This window comes from Carassius auratus, chromosome 4 (assembly GCF_003368295.1).
Source record: "Carassius auratus strain Wakin chromosome 4, ASM336829v1, whole genome shotgun sequence".
In the NCBI taxonomy this organism is placed as follows: domain Eukaryota; kingdom Metazoa; phylum Chordata; class Actinopteri; order Cypriniformes; family Cyprinidae; genus Carassius; species Carassius auratus.
Window position 1 is genome coordinate 22,469,876 of NC_039246.1, and position 23,714 is coordinate 22,493,589.

The window sequence follows — 23,714 nt, forward strand, 5'->3', positions numbered from 1 at the left end:
GTAGCCTACACTTTGCGCAATTTATAAATTACAATACATATTGCCAAATCAAATAACTTGATATTGCTGTTGCATGAATTATCGTATAGTATGAATTATGTATCAAATTGTTTTACTTTTCTGCAGATTTTCATGGAGTAAATTTTATACATTTGCAACATGGGTTAATTTCAGCGTTTGAATTACAATTGCACTGTTTCACGAATTATGTTTCAGAATTGTTTCAAAGCTACATGCATAAGCCAAACATAGCCTATAGCTATACATCACTAAAGCCAGAATAGTACTTTTACTTATAGTATAATAACTGGGGTGAAATGTGTGACAGCCCCAGTAAATTACATATCAGTATTTTTTCTTAATTTATTTCTTTCTTTAATATTAAATTTTATTTAATAATAAATAATAACTAAAAATAATGTATTTACTAATAACAACAACGATAATGTGAAAAGGTGAATTGACAGTTTGCCCCAGTTTACCCTGTATCAGTATTTTTATTATTATTATATTTTATATATATATATATATATATATATATATATCACTGAACAAACGTTCAAGAAATTGGTGTAGTCTAAGTAATGAAAACTTTAAATGATTGACTTTAAAAATACAAGTTAGCGCTACTTCTGAAGTTCAACAATAGGTGGAGACATAGGCCAAGGTTTTTAGAAAGAATACATTTCATGTTTTCATCATCTGGGCTGGCTATCTGAGTCTAAACATAGGACACATTCATAGTTTAAAAATTAAATGAAAATATCCAAACAATGATTAGAAACATAACTTTTGTTCTGCACTATAGGTTCATGCAAGCCAAAAACTCACAATTTTATTTACAGTATTGAGAAACTTTAAAAATTCAAACAGATTTTCATTCTTTAACAGACACCAGAGGACACATTTCAGCAATGTCTGTGGCCACATCCTTTAAAATCTTGCTTTGGTTTAAAGTCTGCAGAATAGCTTTAAGATTGCACCAGAATACTCTCTGTTTGCGTTCATCTGCTGGCCACTCCAGGTACGTTTTCCGCCTCAGCAGTGTTCTTAACTTTAGAAACTTTTTGGGCAGAGAGTCTGTTGGTATAGGCTCCAACAGAACGAAGACCAGAGAGTCGTCGTTCACACTGATCGCCCTGTGCTGGGCGAAGAACAGTTCATAGTTGCACCACTCGCTTTGCACAAAGTGTTTGGACAGAATGAAGAGGCTCTTGTAGCTGTCCTCTACACAATGGATTATATTGTCCACAATCCACTTCCCAGGTTCAAAATCTCTCTCATGGACGCAAAGAGACAGGCCTGACCTTTCTAATTCAGGTACCAGCTGAGATCCCACCCAGGTTGAGTCATGCTGGCTGTAGGAAATAAAGGCATGGTAGCGAAAGGTGGCATTTAGCAGTCGATCAGCCCTCTTGTAGCCTCTCCGTTTAACTCGGATCCAAACCCAAAGCATTTTGGTGTACCATATACCATCACAAGCATAAACAATGATGGCTAGAGCAACTCCCACCACAGATAACACAGACAAAACCACAGCAGCCTGCAAGCCTGGTTGACAGGACAGCCATCCGTGCTCATATGTCTCCAAACGTCGGCCAGAAAACGATGGCGGGGTGCTGCAAGAGTAATCCTGGGGCCAATCTGAGAGAAGTGATTTATTATACACCGTCATGAACCAAAAGGAATCGCAATCACAGCTAAATGGATTGCGGCCAGCTTTCAAAGTCCTCAGCTTGGGGAAACCTTCCATTGATTTCTGGCTAATGAAAGTAATAGCGTTCTGGTCAATGTGCAGTCTTACTAACATAGGAGCCCGAAGATCCTCTGGGATGACCTGTATGCTGTTAAAACTCAGATAGAGGTACATTAGTCTGGGAAATGATGATATGAAATTTAGAGGAATAACACTTATGCCTGTCTTCGAAAGGTCTATCTTTTGGAAGTATGGAGATAGATAGTGAAACACATTGTTTCCTAGATTGTTGTGACTGAGACTCAACTCAGTCAGGTGGGGCGGCCAAAAACATGGTTTGCCAATGGAAATAGAGTTGAAACTCAAGTCGAGTGACTCTAAGAACTTCATATCATTGACGTTTTTGGCAATCTCAGCGAGGTCGTTGAAACGGTTATGGCTTAGCGAGAGTTTCCTCAAGGCTGGAAACACTTTGTGTGATGAACATCCAATCCACCAGAAGCCACCTTCATTCAAGAGGTTATTGGACAGGTCCAAGACTTGTAGAGATTTTATGACTGAAATTAGATTGCATGGAAGAATATTCATTCCGGTACCGGAGAACTTCAGGTAGGTTAGTTTGTTGACTAGTTCCATACTCACGTTAAAAGTGGGGTAGTGGTACTGATTGTGGTGTACACCATCAAGTATGAAGGATCGTAGATTCGTGGTGTGATTCTGCTTTGGAAGCCGGAAGCCATCAGGAGTGTCCTCATTGTATGTGATGTTTAAAAACACAGTTTCCTCAAAAGATGATTTCCAAACATTTTTGAACAGTTTCCCCATTACAGAGCTGTTTAGCCAGGTATCTACGATGCTTAAGTTACTGAGGACACGCAAATCTTTAAAAGCCATGAAAGGATCAGTCTTGATGGTACATTGGTCTGGAAATAACTTTACAAGCTGAATCTTTTTCGTTTGGGTTTGGTCAAAATCCATAATCATGTTACTGAAAATGTCGAAACGCTGGCAAAAAGTCACTTTCAGAACAACTTCCTGTAATGATCTGAGTTGCGAAAAAGAGCCATGTTCATAGTTTTGTAATTCTGTTCCATCTCCAAATATTATTTTTTTTAAACAGCCATTTTTAAGAGGAACAAAGTCCTTCACATTAACAGAAGTAGCATTTTTACTACTGATCGCAAGGATGGAAAGGTAACTTAAGTTACCAAACGAGGCTGGAAGTGCATAACTGGGATATAGATTGGCGGATAAGTCTAGGATCCTTAGCTGGGGCCAATGCAAATTAGGAATGACTGTCAGATGGTTGTAGGAGATGTTCAGTATTTTCATTTCAGAGTTGCTGCTGAAGGCATCGGGGGAGATATATTGAAGTCCACAGTGTGTCACTTTGAGGAAGCAGAGATGGGTTAAACCAGACAGGTCACCGTGAACAATGCTGGAAATCTTGTTGTAGGACACATCTAAGTACTCTATGCTGTTTGATAAATGTGATGGTATTCTTGTTAGATTATTATTGGAAAGATTTTTGTGTGCTCTGTCAAAGTGGAACAATATCCAACTTCTTTGCCATGTGCTTTTAACAAAATAAGTAAGAGACATGATATAAGCACAGGCCAGATGGTGGATAACATCCTCTGCAAAAAAAAAGGTGTTAAATAATGAATTCATCATATACGCATATACTTACTTAGACAAATGTGCAACTGAATAGCTATATATATATATATATATATATATATATATATATATATATATATATATATATATATATATATAAACATAATATTTTAAAATGTACATAAGATACATAAGAACATAAATGTATTAAAAATCTAACAAAATAATATAATAAATAATAATATTCTAAAATATAATAACAAAATAATATACAGTTTCCTGTACTGTAGATTATTTATTACATATAACATCAAAACATTTGGCTAAATGACTGCAATACACTTGCTTTGACAAAAAAAAATATATATAGAAATGATTTATTAGAATAAATATTCGAATAAATAAATGGTTGTTTACCTTATATATGAAAGATTAATATTTGTAGTTCAATAAATAATGGAAAGATTTTCTTCCTGTCCATTTACAGCTTGAGCTCAGCTTTACATGATTATGTGGCCTTATAAAGACACGCCTACACATGGTATAAACCATATTAACAAAACAATTACACAATGGTGTTTTACAAAGTACTTGAACTTCCCTAAATGCACAATACTCCACTTCTCTAAATGGTCGGGGATAAAACCTTAAAAGGGCAACATTTATCTAGTTTATATTGAATGTATCTACAACACATTGTGTTAGTTTAGTTTCATTACTCAAAGGTTGCATTTTAATATGACTTACCTTGTTATTGCACATTTGCATATTTGCTCACGTTAATGCTTATGTTAAAGCTGTAGCTGAAACACCTTTGGTCATTGCTATCTATTCTATTTATTTACTGGGTATGTTTATAGAGAGAAAGGGCATTAACGGATTTCATAGTAAATACCACTGCGATCCAGAAAAACAAAAACAAAGGATACCAGGAATTTGTTTAATAATGATCTTAAATATTTAACACCAGTCACAATGATAATGGTTTCGGGAGAGAGAAATACCCGGCCTTTTGTTGCGGTGACAACTCTGAAGTCAAGTGTAAAAAGGAACAGTGAAGGGACTTTCCTTCCCACTGTCTTACAAGAACACTGTTTATATCTGACATGTGATTATATATAAATATATATAAATTCATAATATATTATGTTTGGTGCTCAGGCATCTTTCCTGTCAAGAAGCTGCTTATAAAAGCATAGTGTATGCAGGATTATTAATGAAAAAAAAACTATAAATTAGTAAATAATACAATAAAAATATGTGCATGCATGGTTCCTCTTAATGACAGTTATTAATCATGGTATGTTCAATAAGAAATAGGACTTCTTTAAAGTTACTCCAAACTGATTACAACTAATTTTCTATTTGCTTTGGAAAATGTGTGCTGTTCAAAATTCCTAGCAAAAACTACATTATATGTTTGCTATTTCTACCTTCTTTTTCTCTTTGCTATATTTGAAGTGTGTAAAATTGGGCAAATAAGCAGTGGGTTTTGCCATTTACGTGTAAACTCTCCATAAAGTTTTGAAACATGAAACAAGGATAAGCAATTATCCAATTCTCTATGCTTTTCAGAGAAACAGAAAGTGGTTATCTAATATATGACATCACTTCAAGTAATAAGCTTGGAAATGACACTTGACTCATTTTAAAGAATGCAGATCGAACGCTATAATCATTGATAATGTGATTATCACCATACATGATACGATTTTAAAATCTCTAATATTTTATTCTCAATATTCACTGCAGAATGTATCTGGACTCAAATTTGTGTACGATCAAATTAACTACAAACTGTGCCTGATTTCGAAAAAGAACTTATGAATACATTAAAAAACAACAAAAACGTAATATACGTAATATACACGAAATTATTTATTTTTAGGGTATGCTGATAATGTATTACATTTGAAGAGGTGTTTCAACCAGTTTTATTAGCGATTACTTTTATTGGAACGTTTAAGTAAAGCACCTGACTCTTGTTAAGGCTTCGCTTTCCGAAAACACCCGATTATGATGCGGTTTTTGTCTTCCGAGAACACTCGATCAAGTACGGCGCCTTCGGTTTTCCGAAAATGGCCGAGCGCAGAACAGCCGCTTTCCGGAAGATCCGGGTGCTGCGGCTTCAACAACATAAACAGCAATGGCGGAGGCAGCGGCAGCGTCAACAGCGGCTCCAGCAGTTATCGGAGGCTGGACGAAGCACGTAACCTGCAGGTTAGTGGAAATCAGTCGAGGAACGCGGATGTCGCAATATTAAACGGTCATAAATATAAAACGCAACCGCGTGTCTGTGTGTCGATAGCGAGGCATCGGATAGCGCCGCTGTCTTTGTGCTGAACTGGAGGAGTATGTATGTATGTGTATGTGTGTGTGTTTGTTTGTTTGTTGTTGTAACGCAGCGATCAGACCGACAGCGGCTGCTACTTGCGGTCCTTTCTTCCTCTGTGTGTTTACCTCTGCACCATCCGTTTTTGTGAAATCACGGCACTGTCTGCATCTACCACACATGGCAGTGAGTTTGACAGTAAAGAGTAGCTTATTCAAGGAAATCATGAAAAAACCTTGAGTTTACCAGTTTGGACAGCAGCCAATGTGTCAGTGTCAGCCTCAATGATTTATGTATATTAATTCTTGTTCCAAGCTTTATCGTAGTCCAGTCATGACTGTACAAAATAACCTTTTTATTTATCAGCAAAATAGTACAAATTTAAGTAGGTGTTTTTGAGATTTCAAACCCAAGTAATATGTAATGTTTACATTAGCACTGTTGTCCTAACATGCACATATGAAGGGTTATTTGGGTCAAGCTGTTTATACAGTAAATTATGTGGGCAGTGTATTATGAATCATAGCTATAGTCTTTTTTAAGGCTCTGATGCTTATTAGTATGAGATGGATATTGATCATTTTATGTTAAGATGCCATAAAGCAGCCTGTTTCACGATGTGTAAAACCCTATACAGTGGATTCTCAATGAGTGTTGTCATATCAAGCTAGAAAAACATTTTTATTTGTAGGTATTTCATGCACGGGCTTTGCAAAGAGGGCGACAACTGTCGATATTCACACGACCTCAGCAGCTGCAAGCCAACCATGATCTGCAAGTTCTTTCAAAAGGGATGCTGTGCTTTTGGGGACCGTTGCAGGTAAGAGTTACAATGATGAAACGTAAGACCTGAAACAAAACGTGCTTCAAAACAACCGCTGACTCTCTTGATTAGATCCGTGTAGACATTACATAACATCAAAGGTAATGCAATCTGTATTTCTGTGTTTGGGGCCGTAACACGTGAGTGTGTTTAAATGTAGTAGCGGTAAGCAAGGATACTGAGAAGGGTTGTGTGTTGCTTCATTACGTACCCGTGATATCCGAGATGCAGAGTTTTCTGTAAACAAGTGGTTGAGTTTGTGGTTTTCTTAAAGGAATAGTTCACCCAAATTGAATATTCTTTCATAATTTTTAATTCCTAAAGCTGAGTGAGTGTCTTTTAGGGGCAAAACACAAAATAAAGTATTTTGACGAGAATGTTTGCCCATAAACAACATTGACTATCACCGAACTGTCATTGTATGGACATTATTTAAATATGAAAAATTAGGTCATACATGTTTGGAGCGAGAAGTATGTTAATTTTTCCCTGAACTGTCACTTTAAGAGCTATTACAGGTCGAGCTGTGTTTGCATTTTATCAATGTTGGCATTTTCATACCCAAGCACACCAAGTGCACTTAAAAAGAAATGGCCTACAAACTGGCTGTTTACATTTGAGTTGTATTAATGCTGTCTGTAGACACACAAATGCCAAAACGAATGAAACCCATTCCATTTCTTATTGGCCTACAGACACACCACCTCCAGCCATTGCAGTCAAATGCATTGGTGCTAGAAGCGAAGTAAAAAATTAGCCTGCGAGCCAGACAGTGTAGACCGTGTTTGTCTCATATCTGTCTGCGGTCAAGTGTATCCCCATAGTAACTGCTGCCCCCAGCTCGGCAGTATGGGAATGTCTTTGTTTGCCGAGGCTGTTCTATGACAGCATTACATCTGACCGAGAGCTCCCTCTTGCTCCGCTTGAGAGGACTGTTTCCTGCCGTTACAGGGTCTTGAGTATAGTGAGGTGCAGTGATGCTTTTGTCCCTATATGGAGCATTATTGTTCCTGTGTGTTTTGTGAGGAAGGGGGGTCAGCTTTCATTAAGTGTGTGTAGAAAGGGCCTCAGTGTATGCTTCATTATGGATGGATTCTGCTTTGCTGCTTTGTGTCTGTCTCTGTCTCTTGCTGTCTCCTTCCATGTGCCCCCCCCCACCCTCACCAAACTGGGGGCAAAATAGAGCAGCACACTGCAGCCTGCATGGCAATTACATAACCCCAGTGTGTTAACATGCATGCATCTCTCTCTCTCGGTCTCCTTCTGCTGGAGTTGCTACCGCTGTCAGGTTCATTCAGTTCATTCTGCCATTCTGCAGTAGCCATTTGTGCTTTCCACCGCTGTGTCATTTATTTATGCGACCCCCACCCCCACGTACAGGCCGACATGCGCACACAAACACACATTGGGCTAGAATAGGGCTGAATGACCCAAGAGATTTGAGAATGGAGAGGTCTCTGATTGCTGAAGCGTGTTTTGATGGGGAATAAAGAGAATTTAAAAGGTCAGGTGCTAAACTATGTTATGACAATGTCATCAGGCTTGTTAGCTATGGTAAATAATAGTATGCTGTGAGTGCATGACATATTTATTTATGTATTGGATATTTTTTTTGTATTGTCAATTGAGAAATTGTATTGTCATTTTTTTTTAGGAATGTATTCAAATTTAAATTGCTTTAATAAATTATTTTCTAATTAATTTATATTAAATTATTATTTATTTGATTTTACTTAAACTGACTATTGCTTCTGCAGCTCAAATTTAAAGTGAATACTGCTAGAAATGAAAGTGCAAGATCACGTGTTTGATTTTCAGGGAACATGCAGACTGGTTAAATGCGCTAAAATGCATACTTCAGATGCTTGAATGCAAGTTGGTTTGAAAAAAAAAATGCTTAAATGCAATGTGTACATACAAGTAGTTTTACAATATACACAGCATGTACATTTAATTTTATATTACTCGTTACTTATGAATAATGAGCAACTTATTACACAGTACCATGAACGCTGTTTAAAAAAGTTTTTTAAATAACATAGGTGAATCATTCTACTTAATAAAAACCTAGTAATTCCATTATTGCTAATTAAAATCATATCATTACCCTCGAGGAATTCAAATGGATTGGTTATTGTCTTAAACAATCATTGCATGTATAAACTAGCTGTTCCTTTCAAACAATTATGTTGTTTGAAACATTCCCTGAGATGCAAGCAACCCAACACTACATTTAAAACTTGTTCTTGTACACCAGTAAGGTTGACTAGTTTACCTACATTTGTTTTCTTCTATTCTTTTTAGTCTTCAAATGTTTAGTCTTGGTGAAGCCTGCAGACAGTTTGCACTGTAAAACCCACTTGGAAATGTTATGCATTAAAATGAATCACTTCTGAAAGAGGCTAACTGCTGCATTATGAGTGTGAACAAGACATGTACTCACCATGGTAACCACGCACAAATCTTCAAGTTTGTGACTGTATCAGCTTGAGAAAAAAATAGCACCAGTGGGGAACACTCTGACACCTAAGACAAAAAAAACCCCAGCTGCTTAATTATAAGATGCTAAAGCCTGTCTGAAATAGTTTATCAAAGCACATTTTTAATAACAGCCAACACTCACTTAAATATGTTATTTCTGTGTATTTAAACTAGCAAAAATGTCATTACATTTCATAACTACTACAGGGAACAAGTTTTTCATTTAGATGCTTTCATTTTAGAGATCAGCTACTTAGGCCTAGGGGTGAATTTTCATTGCATAGTCCATTTTATTGTATTTTCATTAAATTTGCATTGTGCCTCAGGTATGAACATACTAAACCTGCCAAGCAAGACGAAGTCCCTAGTTCTAAGCCGCCGGTGCCGCTGACCGCTGCTCCGCTCGCTGGCACTCCTGAACCCATGTCTGATGGGCCAGGTGGTACAGCCGATGCCCAGGAGAAGCCCCAAGGCTTGGGGGCAGTGGACTGGGTCAATGCTGCCGAGTTCGTGCCAGGGCAGCCCTACTGTGGGAGGGGTGAGTGTAGCAGGGAAACATCTTCAGTTGTCACTGCCACGGCAATCTGTGAGAATACAAGCATTCAGTTTTCAATATGAAGGCTCTTTTACAATTTCGCTTTTATTTTATATCTATTTGTTTGACCAATGCTTTGGTTTGTCATAATAATGCTGTAACTGTTTTTGTGGCATGCTTATTCATTGGTGTATACAAAAACCAATGGAACTGATTTACACTTCCTGGAAAATAAATTAGACAATGTGTCTAATCTCTTACTTGGATTCCCAAGCAGACTGGGTTTGAACATTGATGAAACATTTCAATACATTTCTATAAATAATTAACTAATCGGTAACACTGAGTTTCAATTTGTTAACATGAATAAATGTTGTGGAACTCGTATATTATTGTTAGTGCATGATGCATAACATAAGCTAACAAATTGAATCTTATTGTTGCAGTTACACTTATGCATTTGGCAAGTGCTTTTATCCAAAGTGAGCACATTCAAGTTAAACGATATGTTCTATCAGCATGTGCATTCCTTGAGTATTGAAACCATGACCTTGGGATGAACACCAAGGAATGATCGCTAAACCTAAAAATGGTGGTAAAATTACTGCAACATGATGGTGAAAAAAAAGCTATCTATCTATCTATAATTTAAAAAAATGCATTTATAAACTAATTATTCTGTGTAGTAAATGTTGCTATTGTAAATGAAATACTATTTTATTTCAGGTTTATTCAAATTAAATAACATTATTTTAAACCATACAAATTATATGGGGAAACTTTAGAAAATTACTATAACGGAAATAAAAGCCAATATATGTGTGTGTGTGTGTGTATATAATATATATTTGGCTTTTATTTCCGTTATAGTAATTTTCTGTTCTGTCATTTGTATTGTTTTTTTTTAGATTGTAAGCAAAAGATTGGTTTTCTTCAGCCTACACCACAAAAGAGTGGTTGATTTTCTATCCTTATCCCAGAAAGGGATAGTTCACCCAAAAAATTCTGCCATTAATTACTCACCCTCATGTCATTCCAAACCCGTAAGAACACAAATTAAAATATTTTTGATGAAATCCGAGAGCTTTCTGACAGTCCATAGACAGCAACGGAACTCATACAAAAATAACAGCTTTATTCAACGATATCCTCTCTTCCGGGTCAGTCCTTGGCCATTTACGAGAGTATCACGAACAAGAGAATTGCTTAGTAAAGTAACTTTTTTTTTTTTTTTTTTTTCGCACAAAAATATTCTCGTAGCTTTATAAAATGGTTAAAACTGATGTCACATGGACTATTTTAATGTCCTTACTACCTTTTTGGGCCTTGAATGTGTCGGTTGCATTGTTGTCTATGCATGGTCAGATTCAGAAAGCTCTCAGATTTAATCATAAATATCTTCCTTTGTTCAGAAGATGAATGAAGGTCTTCTGGGGTTGGAATGACATTAAGTTGAGTAATTAATGACAGAATTTTCATTTCTGAGTAAACCATTCCTTTAAAATCATCTTCTTTTGTTCTCTCTGCAGCTGATCCAGTGCCGTTTGAGGGGCCTGGACCTCTCATCGAAGAGGAGTACGAGAAAGAACTAGCTAACAAAGAAATTAAGAAACAGCTTTGCCCGTACGCTGCTGTTGGCGAATGTCGATATGGCGTCAACTGCGCCTACCTCCACGGAGACGTTTGCGACATGTGCGGCCTGCAGGTTCTCCACCCTTCTGACTCCTCTCAGCGCTCGCAACACATCAGGGTGAGTATGGGGTTGACATCCTGTTCTCAGACTCTTTCCAGTGTCTGAAAGCTCTGGAGTAAAATCTCAAATCGTTTGATAACGGCAGGCCTGCATTGAGGCTCACGAAAAGGACATGGAAATCTCGTTTGCCATCCAGCGTAGTAAAGATATGATGTGTGGCGTGTGCATGGAGGTGGTGTTCGAGAAAACCAACCCCAGCGAACGCCGTTTCGGCATCCTCTCCAACTGCAGCCACTGTTACTGCCTCAAGTGCATCAGGAAATGGCGGAGCGCCAAGCAGTTTGAGAGCAAGATCATAAAGTAAGACCGTCCTTAAGATAATTAAACATGTATTAAGTTCAATAGGATGAGGAGATAATCTTTAATCACTTCAAATACTATGATCTTTAGTTTAGGATTATTATCCTTAATTGTAATCATCCAGTTCTTTTTAAAAACATCAGTGCTGGTGTAAAGGGAAGAACCATATTTTTGGTAACAAATGAATGTGTTCCTGATCAGGTCCTGCCCAGAATGTCGAATCACGTCAAACTTTGTCATACCAAGCGAATACTGGGTGGAGGACAAGGAGGAGAAGCAGAAACTCATTCAGAAGTACAAGGATGGCATGGGGTACACAATTGAGAATTTTCTGATATATAATATAGTAATTGTTAAATAGTAATAATTAATGAATAGACTAAGTAATAAGGTGACTTTCTGAAGAGTATTCTGTACACTCTTAATTTCAATTCCATTTCAAGTGAAAGTTTTGTGATCCATTTGTCCATCTTCATGCCTAGGAGTAAACCATGCCGATATTTTGATGAAGGCCGTGGGACCTGTCCATTTGGAGCCAACTGCTTTTACAAGCATGCCTTTCCTGATGGGCGTCTGGAAGAGCCTCAACCCCAAAGGAGACAGACCGGCTCCAATGGAAGAAACCGGGTAAAGCTTCTACTGAAGCCTTACGGCTATTTTCTCCCACACTGGTGCCAAACTGAAAATTCTGTTGCATGAAAGCATATCGTATTTACTTAATGATGTGCATCGAATTCGATCATTGGCACTCGATTGAGCCATTAATGGAATCTGTGTTGCAGAACTCCAGACGGACGCCACTCTGGGATCTTTTCGATGAGCGAGAGAACAGCGACTCCTTCGATAACGAAGACGAGATGGTGACCTTCGAGCTCAGCGAGATGCTCCTCATGCTTCTGGCTGCTGGAACCGACGATGATGTCACCGACTCCGAAGATGAGTGGGACTTGTTCCACGAAGAGCTGGACGATTACTACGAGCTGTACCTATAGCAGGCCTCCTTCCGTCCTTCGCTAACGCCCTCCTAGACTAACCCTTGTCCCCATTTACTCTAGTTCTATCCCTATTAGAACCTAGACAGAACTGTCTTGTGTGACTGATGGGCAGTAGCGTCTTTTTTCCCCTGTGTTGTGGCAGTGCCTTTCAGCAGGCCATTCAGATTCAATAAATGAATATAAAACACATGTCAAAAGACAAAGTATTTTCTAGTAAGCCTTCTCCATTCTGTGAGTCTGTCCATGTCTGGTTAATGTACTAGAATAAGTATAAAGAGCAAAAACAAAAGTGATTTAAAAAATTGCAAAAAAGGACACTAAGTTATATATAAGATTGGAAAGATATAGCTAACAAACCTGATCGAGTTTATCTCAGGTGTGGGTTTTGACTGTGAGGATACAGCAACGGTGTATGACTTCACTAACTGGTGGCTGTTAATGCTTCTGATATTTTTGAAATATCCTTCTTCTCATGCACTGATTCTGACTGGGTGGGAGGTGGTGGTGGTGGCGGGGAGCTTCCTGGATGTCACAAATGCACTCATCAACATACACACGGACAACTTGTGTAACATTTATCCCTAAATGTTTTGTTCCTCACTATTAAATTATCCACGTAGCTGTTTTTTGTACCTGTTTAGCTGTACCTTATTAGCTGTGGTATCCCGTGGGAAGTCCCTATGAACTGAGTGCTCTGATGATTTGTGAATCTGGACTCCCAAAAGCCGACTTAAATGCATTCAAATATGAAGCTGAATGTTCATCAGTCTAACTGTATATTAATTGTAAATCTGTTTCGCTTCAGTAAATATTGCATATTAAGCTCAGCTGGCAGTAGTCAAACCACAAACACCCAATTGTTATTCGGTTCTTGTCGAACTTGGTTGATATGCATATGTTTATACAGAAATGTGCTTGTTTTCTATGGTTCAGAACCATCCAATGTAACTTGAAATTAAAGTTTATTATCAAATTATTACATGTCTGTGGGTTTTTATGTAAATGTTACTGACAGATTGGTAATATTTATCCTTAGAGGTTGTCTCTGAATTCTGGCCTAAAGTATATTTATGTTATTGCTTTTTTTTTTAAATTAAAGTTATACCTGCAACAAATCTTTAGAAATACTGTACATGGATTAACATCTTCTATAAATCCACATTAAGCACAGTGCCACATAACGAACTGCAGCATTTTTTGTAATGGAACAATGCTCGGACTCTGATAAATAATGATACTCATTATGTTCATACTAGGTTACTGATGTCCTACATCAGGCTTCTGTGAGTGATTATGCTTGAATGCACATCATCTTCAAGACAAATGTGATTGTCTATAAAAGCACTGCTTTGGTGAAGCTTTTTTTTTTACTTTTAGCATTTTTATGGAAACTGTTTTGTGCAATTCACATCATATCCTCAACATTATTCTTATTTTATATATTTTATCTACATTATCTTATCTACTAGGTTTTATTCTGTGATTTTCCCTTTTGATAAATTATTTAAATTACTACTAATAACTTTTTTTAAATATATGTTAATGCATATTTATTTAGTAAATTATAAGGTAATTCATACCTTCCAATTTGTCACATTTCAACATTTAACATTTCAATGTTTGGATTAAAACTAAAATAGTATTTCATTGTCTCTTAAACAATTTTAGCAGTATATTCCAAGGTAACTTGCAGTTAAGAAAAAAATAAATACTGTAGCATTTTTATATTCTTGTTCCATTATTCTTTTTTTTTTTGATGTCCAAATTGCGAAGACCAAATAACTGTTTGCTTGCAATAAAAAGCTTTACTTCCAACAATTTACATTCCACAAGCACTCAAAAAAATTAATAGACGACCAAAGTGGGCTATAGGCTGCTAAATTAAATCATGCAATCAATAATGACATGACCAATTTATATAGTAAATATTTACTATTAAGTGGCTATTTGGTGAAATCGATGTAGGCTAGGCTACAGTATATCATTAGACAAACACAGCACTACACTAACGGGAATATGAGATTCGCTGATTTAATCATCATTTATCAGTTTTCCTTTGGAGGGAATGATAAGCGCGCATTCCATTCCAGCGCAATTCCATAACGGGATTTCCTCCGCTTCCCCCTTGAGCGGCTATCATTACACTTTCAGAGCCAAAACAAGTCGGGAGGAGAAGGCATGAGTACAATGACTGCTGAAATCATAAAAGACATCTCCCAGCCCGACTCACCTGTCTCCTCAGCACCAGAAAACGGACAGCTGTTGTTCATCCGAAGCGTCGCGTCCAGGAGGGACACGCAGACCACCAGCGGCAGCGCCAACCTCGAGGAGGGCAGCTCCCAGCCCCTGGTCTCCTCCTCAGCCACAGCTCAGCCTCAGTCTTACACCATGACATCGGGTGAATTCATGCAATCCACCCCTCTGTTCGTGCAGAGGTCTAATAAGAACCTGTTTTATAAGATCCTGTGTTTCCTCGTGCTCCTTCTCCAAGGAGGCATGCTGGATTTCTACCTCATCATCTTCACGGATCTCTACTGGTGCTCGTGGATAGCCACGGATCTGGTGGTCATATCGGGATGGGCGATCTTCTTCATGAAAAACGCCAGGAGTAAGCGGGAACGAGCTTGTGGTTTCCATCAGAAGAGCTCCATCTTTGGATGCAACCTGGGGGAGTTCACCTTCGCGTACCTGGCATGGCTTATCTACGTGATCGCGTCCACCCCGAAAGTGGTGCTCGTTCTGGAAACGTCCATCCTGGATCTGATCGCCCTGAAGGTGCCATTTGGCATCACCGGGTTTAAAATAACCATGCTGCTGTGCGCGCCTTTGCTTTACTGCCTCATCAACTCCATCATTGAAGATCCCAACGGTGCCACGCGCTTTCACTCCCAAGGCTGCTTCATGAGCACCTGCTTAGACATCCTAGACAGCTTTACGCTGGTGGAACTGCTCCTTAAAAACGAAGTCCCCAACATATACCTTAGGTACACGGTTATATCGGTGTATTTCATCGCACTGGGCGTTCCAGTTGTTTGGCTTTACGAGTTGACGGCCTCAGAGATGAACTGTCGCTGGATATGGGCGAGGTTTTTCACCGGCGTGCTGCTCAACGCACCGCTCTTGGTGGTCAGATGTTTCCTCGTCTTTGTTTACAAAGCGCCCATATCGGTTTTGATGTTCAAGAACATCTTCTTCTTGGGGTGTAAGTGCCTGGAGCTGGTTGAACAGTGCATGTGCTTAAGAGGTGTCCGGAGGTTTGCACGTGGACGCGGGGGCAACCCAGCCCAGTTCTCCCACTGCGTTTCCGAAAACGACATGTGTCCTCACGGCTATGTGAACACGCTGGCCGTCAATACTCAATCGTAGATGCACTTTATGGACTGTCGTTGACCGGAGGCCACGCTGGCTACTACACAGTTTGCATCAGACCTTTTAAGGGGAGGTGCTACAGTTGCTCACATTCCTTTTATTTTAATCAAAATACAGATGAAACATACAAACCAATCAAAAGTATTGTGAGTGACGATACTTTGTAAATCCACGGATTATGAGGAGCGTTAAGATCGATAAAACGTAGTGTACTTTTTAGTGCTTTACAGTCTTAAAAATAAAGCTCTTAAAGGCTTCTTCCCAGCGATGCCATGCATAGAAGAACCATTTTTCGTTCCACAAAGAACCACCCAGTCAAAAAACTGGATCTCTTTCTTACCTTTTTTTTAATAATCTGTAGAATATTCAGATATTAAAGGTTCTTTATGGAACTATTTAGACAAAAATTGCTCTTCTATGGCATCGGGAAGCACCTTCATTTTTAAGTCTATTTTAGAATGATAAAGTATTTTGTTTATAATGCCTAACAGTTTAGGTTGTGTTAGATGTAGGCCTCAATCCAAAATATAATTTGTGTCAGACATTCCCAAAATAGATGATTTTACATTGTTATATATTACACCTTCTTGGTGTATATGATTTAATATCATAATAATTCAGTGTTTATGACAGTATTAGCCAAATCTGATAAATATTTGCCTAGATTTATGCCTGTAGTACCTCTCCTTATGAACGCCCTGTCGTTCTCCTCCACTCTCAACAGGTGCTACAACCAAACCACTCAATGTGCCAATGAAAAACATTCCCACCCGTGACCTGTGCAGTATGTACTTAATGTATTAGGACGTGACTGTCAACCATTGCTTATATGACACGAGAATCTTTGATTTGCACTTGTTTTGGTGAGGCACTTTAATTCAGTGTGAGGACTACTCATGGGGAGAAGTTATAAGTGCAATGTTGTATAATTTATTTTCTATGTAAAAATATCCTTAACTGACAGTTGGCTAATGTAGACACGTTTATAGTGTTTTCAGACACCTCGTCAAGATATTCCTATATGCACTTGTCAAAAGTGTAAATATGCCTTGTGACTTGTAAGGCTTGGTGTACACTTCAAATTGTGAATGTGATGTAGCCCTTTCCTATTTTAAATACTTTGTCAGTGGCAATGGTACTTAGGAATGGGGCATTGTTGAATGGTGTATGGATTCATAATGTTCCTTGATGTAATAATAGGCTACTTTAAGCATAGAATCTATGAGGATAACTGTAATCCATCTTTAATGATCAAACTCCATTGCTGGTCCCAACCAGCCATATTACCATCTTCAGTTTGTACAAGGCTACCTCTCTTTACAGAACCTCCTGGTTGACATTATAAACCAATCAGTTTATCTGTGCAATTCCAGATGATATATCATTCATGCCATTATATAAGGTATGATTATCACAATCGATAACATTTTGACCAACCATGAGTATTGTTATAGTGCTGACAGATTGCGAATGGACATCATCCATTAATCAACACGCAGTGCATCCATGTCTAAATCTAAATATGTGTATTTTCAAGCTCATTAGTTACACTTATATTTACACCAGGAACAAATATAGCAATGCTTAATATCCATGTTTCTCACTCCAATTCTTCATCTTAAAATGACAGTTCATCTAAAATTGAAAACTCTGACATTATTTATGCACCCTTGTGTCATTTCAAACCTGAATGACTTGCTTTCTTCTGTACAACACAATATAATGCGCATATAATGAAGCCAGTGGGGTCCAAACAATGTTGGTTTGGACCCCATTGACCTTCATTGTAAGCACATTATATCTTCTGAAGAAATAAATGCATCCAGGTTTAGAGAGACATCAGTGCGAGTAATATTCATTTTTGGTGAGTTGACACTTTAGCTGTGAGAAGCAAGCTTGTCCTGTCACTTTTAGTTTTTAAAACAGAGTATTATATATGCTTGTCCAACATGTAATTACTAACAAATGTGCATCCTATTCTAACATATTATTACTCTAGTGCTTTTGAGGATTGGGGTACAGGGTGAGCTAAACGTGTTAAATATGCAGGCTGAAAGTGCATTATGGGATTTTTGTGCCTCATTGAGCAGTATTTAACCTGACAAATATATACCGCTGCATACTACGCATGTTTTTTAATCTATAGGTTTTAGTGTATGTACATACATTTTTTTGATAAGGAAAGCAACTTCCAGCCTCACCTCTCTCTATTTATTCACATAAATGTTTTACAGAGAATTTTCTTACAAGGGCTTTAGTTTGCAATTTAAGTTATGTTAACATAAGACATGCATTGCAACAGTTTCAAGGGTCTGGAAGCATCCTGGTTAAATTGGTTAAAAAGTCATTTCCAGTCCAAAGTTGGATGAAATTTGATGCAAGCAAAGTGATTATTTAACTAAATAGAGAAAAAAGCACAAAACAGAAGATCACCAAAGAATGCTGCTTTATAAATTTAGAAATGTACTTATATTATACAATATTATATACAAACTTCCATAAATGGTAATAGCTGTTAAACTGGAATTAAGAATAAAAAAATAGTGCAATACATACAACAAAACATTTCATATGAAAAAAAAACAATACAAATGTAACATTGCAAACTCAACCAAATGATGTAGCCTTGTGTTCAGTAGCTAAACATAGGCTTAAATTCATGTGATGTGCTATATCAAGCTGTTTAACAAGGTACTTGTTCTGCTCCACAGTAAAAAGTGAACCAATCACACTCTTGTTTTCATGTCTAATTATTTATGATAAATATATAACATGTAATCACTTATAAAACAGCTGATCACTGAACTCGTCCATCTAGGACGAGTGACGACCAACCACAGATTGTTCAAGAACATCCTGCCATGGTGCTATGGAACAATGCAAATTAAAAAACTGTCAAAAGATGAACAAGAAATTCAGTTCTCCATAGGTTTGGTGCAGAACCCAGAAGAGATTGGGCTGTTTAAGAAGAGGTCCATTTGTAACTTGGCCAGAGAGGAAAGGTCTTGTTGTAACTTGAGGTCCTCCCTCACTGTGGAATACCTGGAACCATATCCCTGATCGGACCCTCGTGATGGTCTCATCTCAGAAGCACCCTCCATTTCACTTTCCTCCATCTCCACTGGCTGGGACATATCCATCTCCTGATACAGATGGAAGCTGTCCTCCATTGATGGTGGAGGTGCTATTAAAAGGCACTTCCTGCTGTCCGTCGGATAATTATCTGAAGGTTCCCCCATTGGAAACTCAAAAGGAGGATGTGTGGTTTCCACTGGTCCTGGTTCAGCGAGGAGACAAGGGTAAATTTGTGGGTCCATTGGTGTCCCAATACCAGTCACGCTGGGTAATTCAAGAGAACTTTCCATTGCTGGATAAAAGGAAAGTACTTCGCTGTGTCCCTGCTGGATTCTTGGATTAATAAGCACCACGGACGACTCTTCAGGGTTCTCTTGAATTTGGGGAATTACAGCACAGATGCTCTGGAACTCTTGATTGATGTCTACCTCCTTCACAAGAATCGGGAGTCCGATATTTAGCATGGGTGTCAATTCATATATGGGCTGCATGGGCATCTCAAGAAGATGATCAGCTTCCCCTCTCACTTCCTCCTCACTGGTCACGCACTCTTTCTCAAACCAGTCTGGATTCTTCATTTGGTGGGCCTGGAATGCTTCGATTGCGTTCCTCAAGGCTTCGCCCGAGGGGCAGTTGAAGTACTCGTCCTTTCCGATACCATGGATACAGTGCTTCACTCCCTGCTGATACTTCTCCACATCGAGGATACGGAAATAGACCTCCTCGAAATGCTTCATTAGCTTATATTTGACCGCAATGTCAAACATAGACGGCACATCGCCTTCGCTGCTTACATCATCAAAGTAAGACACCAAATACTTCCCGTAAGAAGCCGGGCGCTGCATATCAGGTGTAATCAGCTGAAGGGCGAGAGTCAGCATATCACCGACCGGGGAGCGCGCGTCTTCCCGGAGGAGGATGCGAGGCTCTCCACACATTGCCCCCCACTTGGCTTGCACTCCTCGGGAACAAAGGATTAAGATCTTATTGGACGACTGCTCAATCTGTCGCTTTTTTTCCTCAAGCCACTGTAGCCGGCCAATGGTGCCGAGCCAAGTCATGTCAAGTAGGTCTAGCACAACCTCAATGCCGCATTTGGCCTGCAGGAAGGCGCAAAGTTTCAGGACTATGTCTGTGTAAAGGGGATGATCTCTGGAGTAGATGATTAATACAGATCGAGAACCGGATGGAATTGGATGTTCTAGAGGTACTTCTTTCTCTGGCATTTCGTCAGCTGAAATAAAATCATTTAAAAAGTTACAAACACAGATATTCCTCCAAAATGCTTAGATTAGATTATTAGTACTAGTACTGTCTGGGTGGCTAACCCAATAACTAAATCTTAAATGTCACTGCTTACCTTTCGGTGGTTTTCTGCAGCGCAAATAAATAGCACAAATACCAATGGCGCAAATTAAGAGACATAATCCAACACAAATGATCCAGAGTGCTGAGTTGTTCTCAGGAGGGCTTGTTGGTACTGTGGAACATACATATGAAATTAGTAAAGTTGTATTATGCTTTTTACATTTATTTTCTCACAAATTCCAAAGGTGAAGCTGTTTCCATACACACCGGGACCACATATGTTAAAATTGTGATTCTTTCGACGACAGTCGTTGCCACACTTCCGGAAAAACGGCTGGATCTAAAAAGGAAATAAAGCACTATTATATCAACACACAAATCAACGATATTATTTTATGGTGCGATATGTTTCTGTAGGCCTACACACCTGAACATCAAAACTACAGCATGTACGTGGCCAGTTCTCCAGGTCATATGTCACATTTAGAAATGGCTTGCTCTCCTAAAACACACCAAAAAAATAACACCCTTTGAAAAACGTTCTGCGCAGTTTCATGAGCAGAGTCGTATTATCCAGCCTTATTCAGTTGGATATATTTGAACAGACACACAGATAAAATGTCTTACATTATAAAGAGTCTTCCTTTTGGTAACCCTGTTGCACGTCAGAAAAACATTGTATTTTTCTACGTTCTCTCCAGGATTAAATGCGACATACAGAGTATCCTTGCCATTCACACTTGTGGCCCTTCCTATAGTCATTTTGGGCTGCCATGTATCCCCTAGGAGAAAAATCAAACCAAATGAATCTCTTTATATTAGAAGTGCATGCATAGTTTAATACTTAACTTAAGCACTCAGGGTTTCTAGGTATATGTGTGTCTGATTAAGCTAAACCAGTTGTAAATAAACTCTTCTCTCTCACCTCTTTCAAAACAGATTTTGGTCGTTCGCATCAAAGGATCGTCACAACCTATGGTTACAGATCTAAACTGAGGTAGCATTCTGAATAGAAACTGTCATGTGGAAATATGTGAACAAAGGATTTGGTTTAATTTGTCACTTACCTGGAACATTAACCTTTCTGTAGATATTGTAACTCGTGTGTTGTAAATTCGGCTTAGGAAGGTTGGAGGCGGTCACTACATATGTGCTGTCTGGATCTACGACAACTTTATCCAAAGAAAAAGACCACTAGAATAAAACAGATCACACATTAGTATTTGCTAAAAAATTAAAATATAAAAAATGCGGACAAATAAATAAATAAACCAGTCTTGCCTTTTTGCCGGCCCTATCCCTCTGGGACGGAAAAACATTGAGGAACTGGAAATGAACACACAGATGTTCATTGGTGGATGACTTCATCACACCAAGCTCTGTTCCTTTCAAATGAGTTATGCTTCCTGCGAAAAATTTGGATTATTTAACTTTGATGACTACAATTCCTTTTATCCCCTTCTGAAACCATTAAATATGGCACTGTTTTAGTATTGGTGCACACATTTAGTAATATAATTTCTTCATCATGAATTCCACTATAATTTTAATACAGTAGAATATAGGTATAAATGTATAAATTAAATCAATTAAAATACATTAATAGTGACCCCCCCCCCCCCCCATTTTCACATGTTGTAACATATCAGGCTAATCTGAAAATGCACAAGTAACTCACCATCATCCTTCGCTTTCCATTCTGCTACAATTACTGGTTCCAGTTCACCTTTCATATTGCTTCTTACATCAACATGCGCTGTTAAATTATCTGGTCCACTAGGAGTGAAATTTGAAGGAATGAGCCATCCGTTATACATGCAATTATCTGTGAGGGAAAAAAATAAATAAAACTTAGTCAAAGTAAAACCCCCATTAATAATAATAATAAAAGTATACTGAAGAAAAAAGAAAGCAGGACTTACTGAACTCTGCTGTGCACTGTACTTCCTGGAGAGAGAGAGAGAGAGAGAGAGAGAGAGAGAGAGAGAGCACAAAGGATCAGACGAAATCCCCAAAGGGCCACATATAAGATTCTAAATAAACACGTTTAACATATATAAATACATATTTAACACCTTATTGGGTATCTAATGGACTTGTATTGTCTTACCTTTTGTGTACATTTCAGAGAGCGCCCATCATCCATAAGTCTGAGGTTTAGCACTACAGGTATGAAGGTGAAAAACACAGCACCTCTCAGGTACAAGAACTTCATGATTCGCCTTATAACCTACATAAACCTCACTAAAGCTGAAGGAATACTCGTTTTAAAACAAGCTTTAATAGACGACTAAGATCGACAACGAGGTGAACGGTAAACACGGTGGCGTAGGTGCAGGAAACGGCCGACCTAAAAAAACTTCCTGGAATTACTGTAATATGCAGAGTAGTGACTCACACCTTGTGTTCTTTGAAAACACTGTCTGGTTATGTTGCGTCATAGTAAGACTTTATTATTATTATTATTATTATTATTATTATTATTATTATTATTAATATTGCATTGAATACAATTGGCAGAAAAAAAAACAAAAACAAAAAAAAAACAGAAATTATGCAACGCCAAGGAAACAAGCACAATATGGCAGATGATGTGTGCCAACACGACTTCATACTAGAAAAAGAAAGGATAAATGAATGGATGGATGGATAATTATATGAATGTTAAAAAACCCTTTATATTGTATAAAAGTAAAGGACCACATTTGTATTAAACTTCGGTGCCTTTTTATTTTGTTTGCGTAATTTAAACGTTGCATTTCCAAACTTTCTCTTTCCACACGAGGGCGCTACTTCCCCATTGTATGTAGGTCTGTTTTATTTAAAACAAAATTCTCGTTTTCATATGTAAATAAAAGTAAATATAATTATAGATATTAGTAGCCTGTAAATATATCCCTCCTGAAAAACATGTTAGTATATTATAGCAATTTCCTCCAGAAAAAAAATAATTATATGTATTTACTTGTATGTAAATATAGCCTACATAGAACTATAAACAACTCTTGCTTACCTATAATGCCAAAATCCTGAAAAAAAAGATCCTGAAAAAAAAAGATATTTTTCCCCCCATTATAACATGTCTGTGCAACATGGCGGTAACATTTTCTTTATAAACATATACTTATGTTAAATATAAATGCCACATATTACTAAAAGGATGCACAGCTATATTATGCAAGCACAGCTAACATTCACTCGCATGCTTTTTGTGAATCTGTTTAATTTAAACACATTTAAACCTATTATTCCCAAAACTCTTTATATATTTTCACTAAACCAGAATTCTTCTCCTTTTTAGACCTCAAACCTACTGTGCTGAAGAGAAATGAAAATGAAGACTCGTGATCTGTAACAGTCAGAGTGTGAGTCTCTGTCCTGCATACTGTACTTATGAACCAAATGCACAGTACAGATCAGCTAGTCT

General features: G+C 37.9%; 4 protein-coding genes across 5 annotated transcripts; 2 read left to right on the top strand and 2 right to left on the bottom strand.

The window, feature by feature from the left end:
• Positions 1 to 584: 584 nt before the first annotated feature.
• LOC113062917 (toll-like receptor 1) lies at positions 585 to 4,384 on the bottom strand. Its single transcript, XM_026232998.1, has 2 exons — positions 3,734 to 4,384; positions 585 to 3,333 (listed from the first exon to the last, which is right to left on the bottom strand). Exon 2 carries the CDS (start codon positions 3,296 to 3,298, stop codon positions 878 to 880), a length of 2,421 nt encoding a protein of 806 aa, XP_026088783.1. The 5' UTR covers positions 3,299 to 3,333; positions 3,734 to 4,384; the 3' UTR covers positions 585 to 877.
• Positions 4,385 to 5,381: 997 nt separating this feature from the next.
• LOC113062947 (probable E3 ubiquitin-protein ligase makorin-1) lies at positions 5,382 to 12,724 on the top strand. The gene is made up of 8 exons (XM_026233054.1): positions 5,382 to 5,536; positions 6,340 to 6,468; positions 9,279 to 9,490; positions 11,017 to 11,237; positions 11,326 to 11,540; positions 11,742 to 11,852; positions 12,023 to 12,167; positions 12,323 to 12,724. The coding sequence occupies exons 1-8, from the start codon at positions 5,463 to 5,465 to the stop codon at positions 12,530 to 12,532; spliced, it is 1,317 nt and encodes a 438-aa protein (XP_026088839.1). The 5' UTR covers positions 5,382 to 5,462; the 3' UTR covers positions 12,533 to 12,724.
• A 1,720-nt stretch (positions 12,725 to 14,444) lies between these two features.
• LOC113062957 (transmembrane protein 121B) lies at positions 14,445 to 18,185 on the top strand. The gene has a single exon (XM_026233066.1). It carries the CDS (start codon positions 14,714 to 14,716, stop codon positions 15,899 to 15,901), a length of 1,188 nt encoding a protein of 395 aa, XP_026088851.1. The 5' UTR covers positions 14,445 to 14,713; the 3' UTR covers positions 15,902 to 18,185.
• Positions 18,186 to 18,334: 149 nt separating this feature from the next.
• Positions 18,335 to 22,670, bottom strand: LOC113062924 (interleukin-17 receptor A-like). 2 transcript variants are annotated; one of them, XM_026233012.1, is made up of 11 exons: positions 22,398 to 22,670; positions 22,210 to 22,234; positions 21,966 to 22,112; positions 21,569 to 21,693; positions 21,355 to 21,481; positions 21,213 to 21,260; positions 20,915 to 21,069; positions 20,715 to 20,789; positions 20,555 to 20,627; positions 20,340 to 20,459; positions 18,335 to 20,213 (listed from the first exon to the last, which is right to left on the bottom strand). In XM_026233012.1, exons 1-11 carry the CDS (start codon positions 22,500 to 22,502, stop codon positions 18,820 to 18,822), a joined length of 2,394 nt encoding a protein of 797 aa, XP_026088797.1. In that variant the 5' UTR covers positions 22,503 to 22,670; the 3' UTR covers positions 18,335 to 18,819. The 2 variants fall into 2 exon arrangements, with proteins under 2 accessions (XP_026088797.1, XP_026088807.1); XM_026233022.1 differs by lacking the exons at positions 22,210 to 22,234; positions 22,398 to 22,670 and having other exon boundaries at positions 21,569 to 21,613; positions 21,966 to 22,096.
• Between the last annotated feature and the right edge of the window lie 1,044 nt (positions 22,671 to 23,714).

Coding starts and splice junctions, on each gene's coding strand:
- LOC113062917 (XM_026232998.1), bottom strand. CDS start 3,298: ATGTCTCTTACTTATTTTGTTAAAAGCACATGGCAAAGAAGTTGGATA.
- LOC113062947 (XM_026233054.1), top strand. CDS start 5,463: ATGGCGGAGGCAGCGGCAGCGTCAACAGCGGCTCCAGCAGTTATCGGA. Junction 9,491..11,016: donor GCAGCCCTACTGTGGGAGGG/GTGAGTGTAGCA, acceptor TTCTCTCTGCAG/CTGATCCAGTGCCGTTTGAG. Junction 11,853..12,022: donor AAGTACAAGGATGGCATGGG/GTACACAATTGA, acceptor CTTCATGCCTAG/GAGTAAACCATGCCGATATT.
- LOC113062957 (XM_026233066.1), top strand. CDS start 14,714: ATGAGTACAATGACTGCTGAAATCATAAAAGACATCTCCCAGCCCGAC.
- LOC113062924 (XM_026233012.1), bottom strand. CDS start 22,502: ATGAAGTTCTTGTACCTGAGAGGTGCTGTGTTTTTCACCTTCATACCT. Junction 21,694..21,965: donor ATGGAAAGCGAAGGATGATG/GTGAGTTACTTG, acceptor AATTTTTCGCAG/GAAGCATAACTCATTTGAAA. Junction 21,482..21,568: donor GGGATAGGGCCGGCAAAAAG/GCAAGACTGGTT, acceptor GTTTTATTCTAG/TGGTCTTTTTCTTTGGATAA.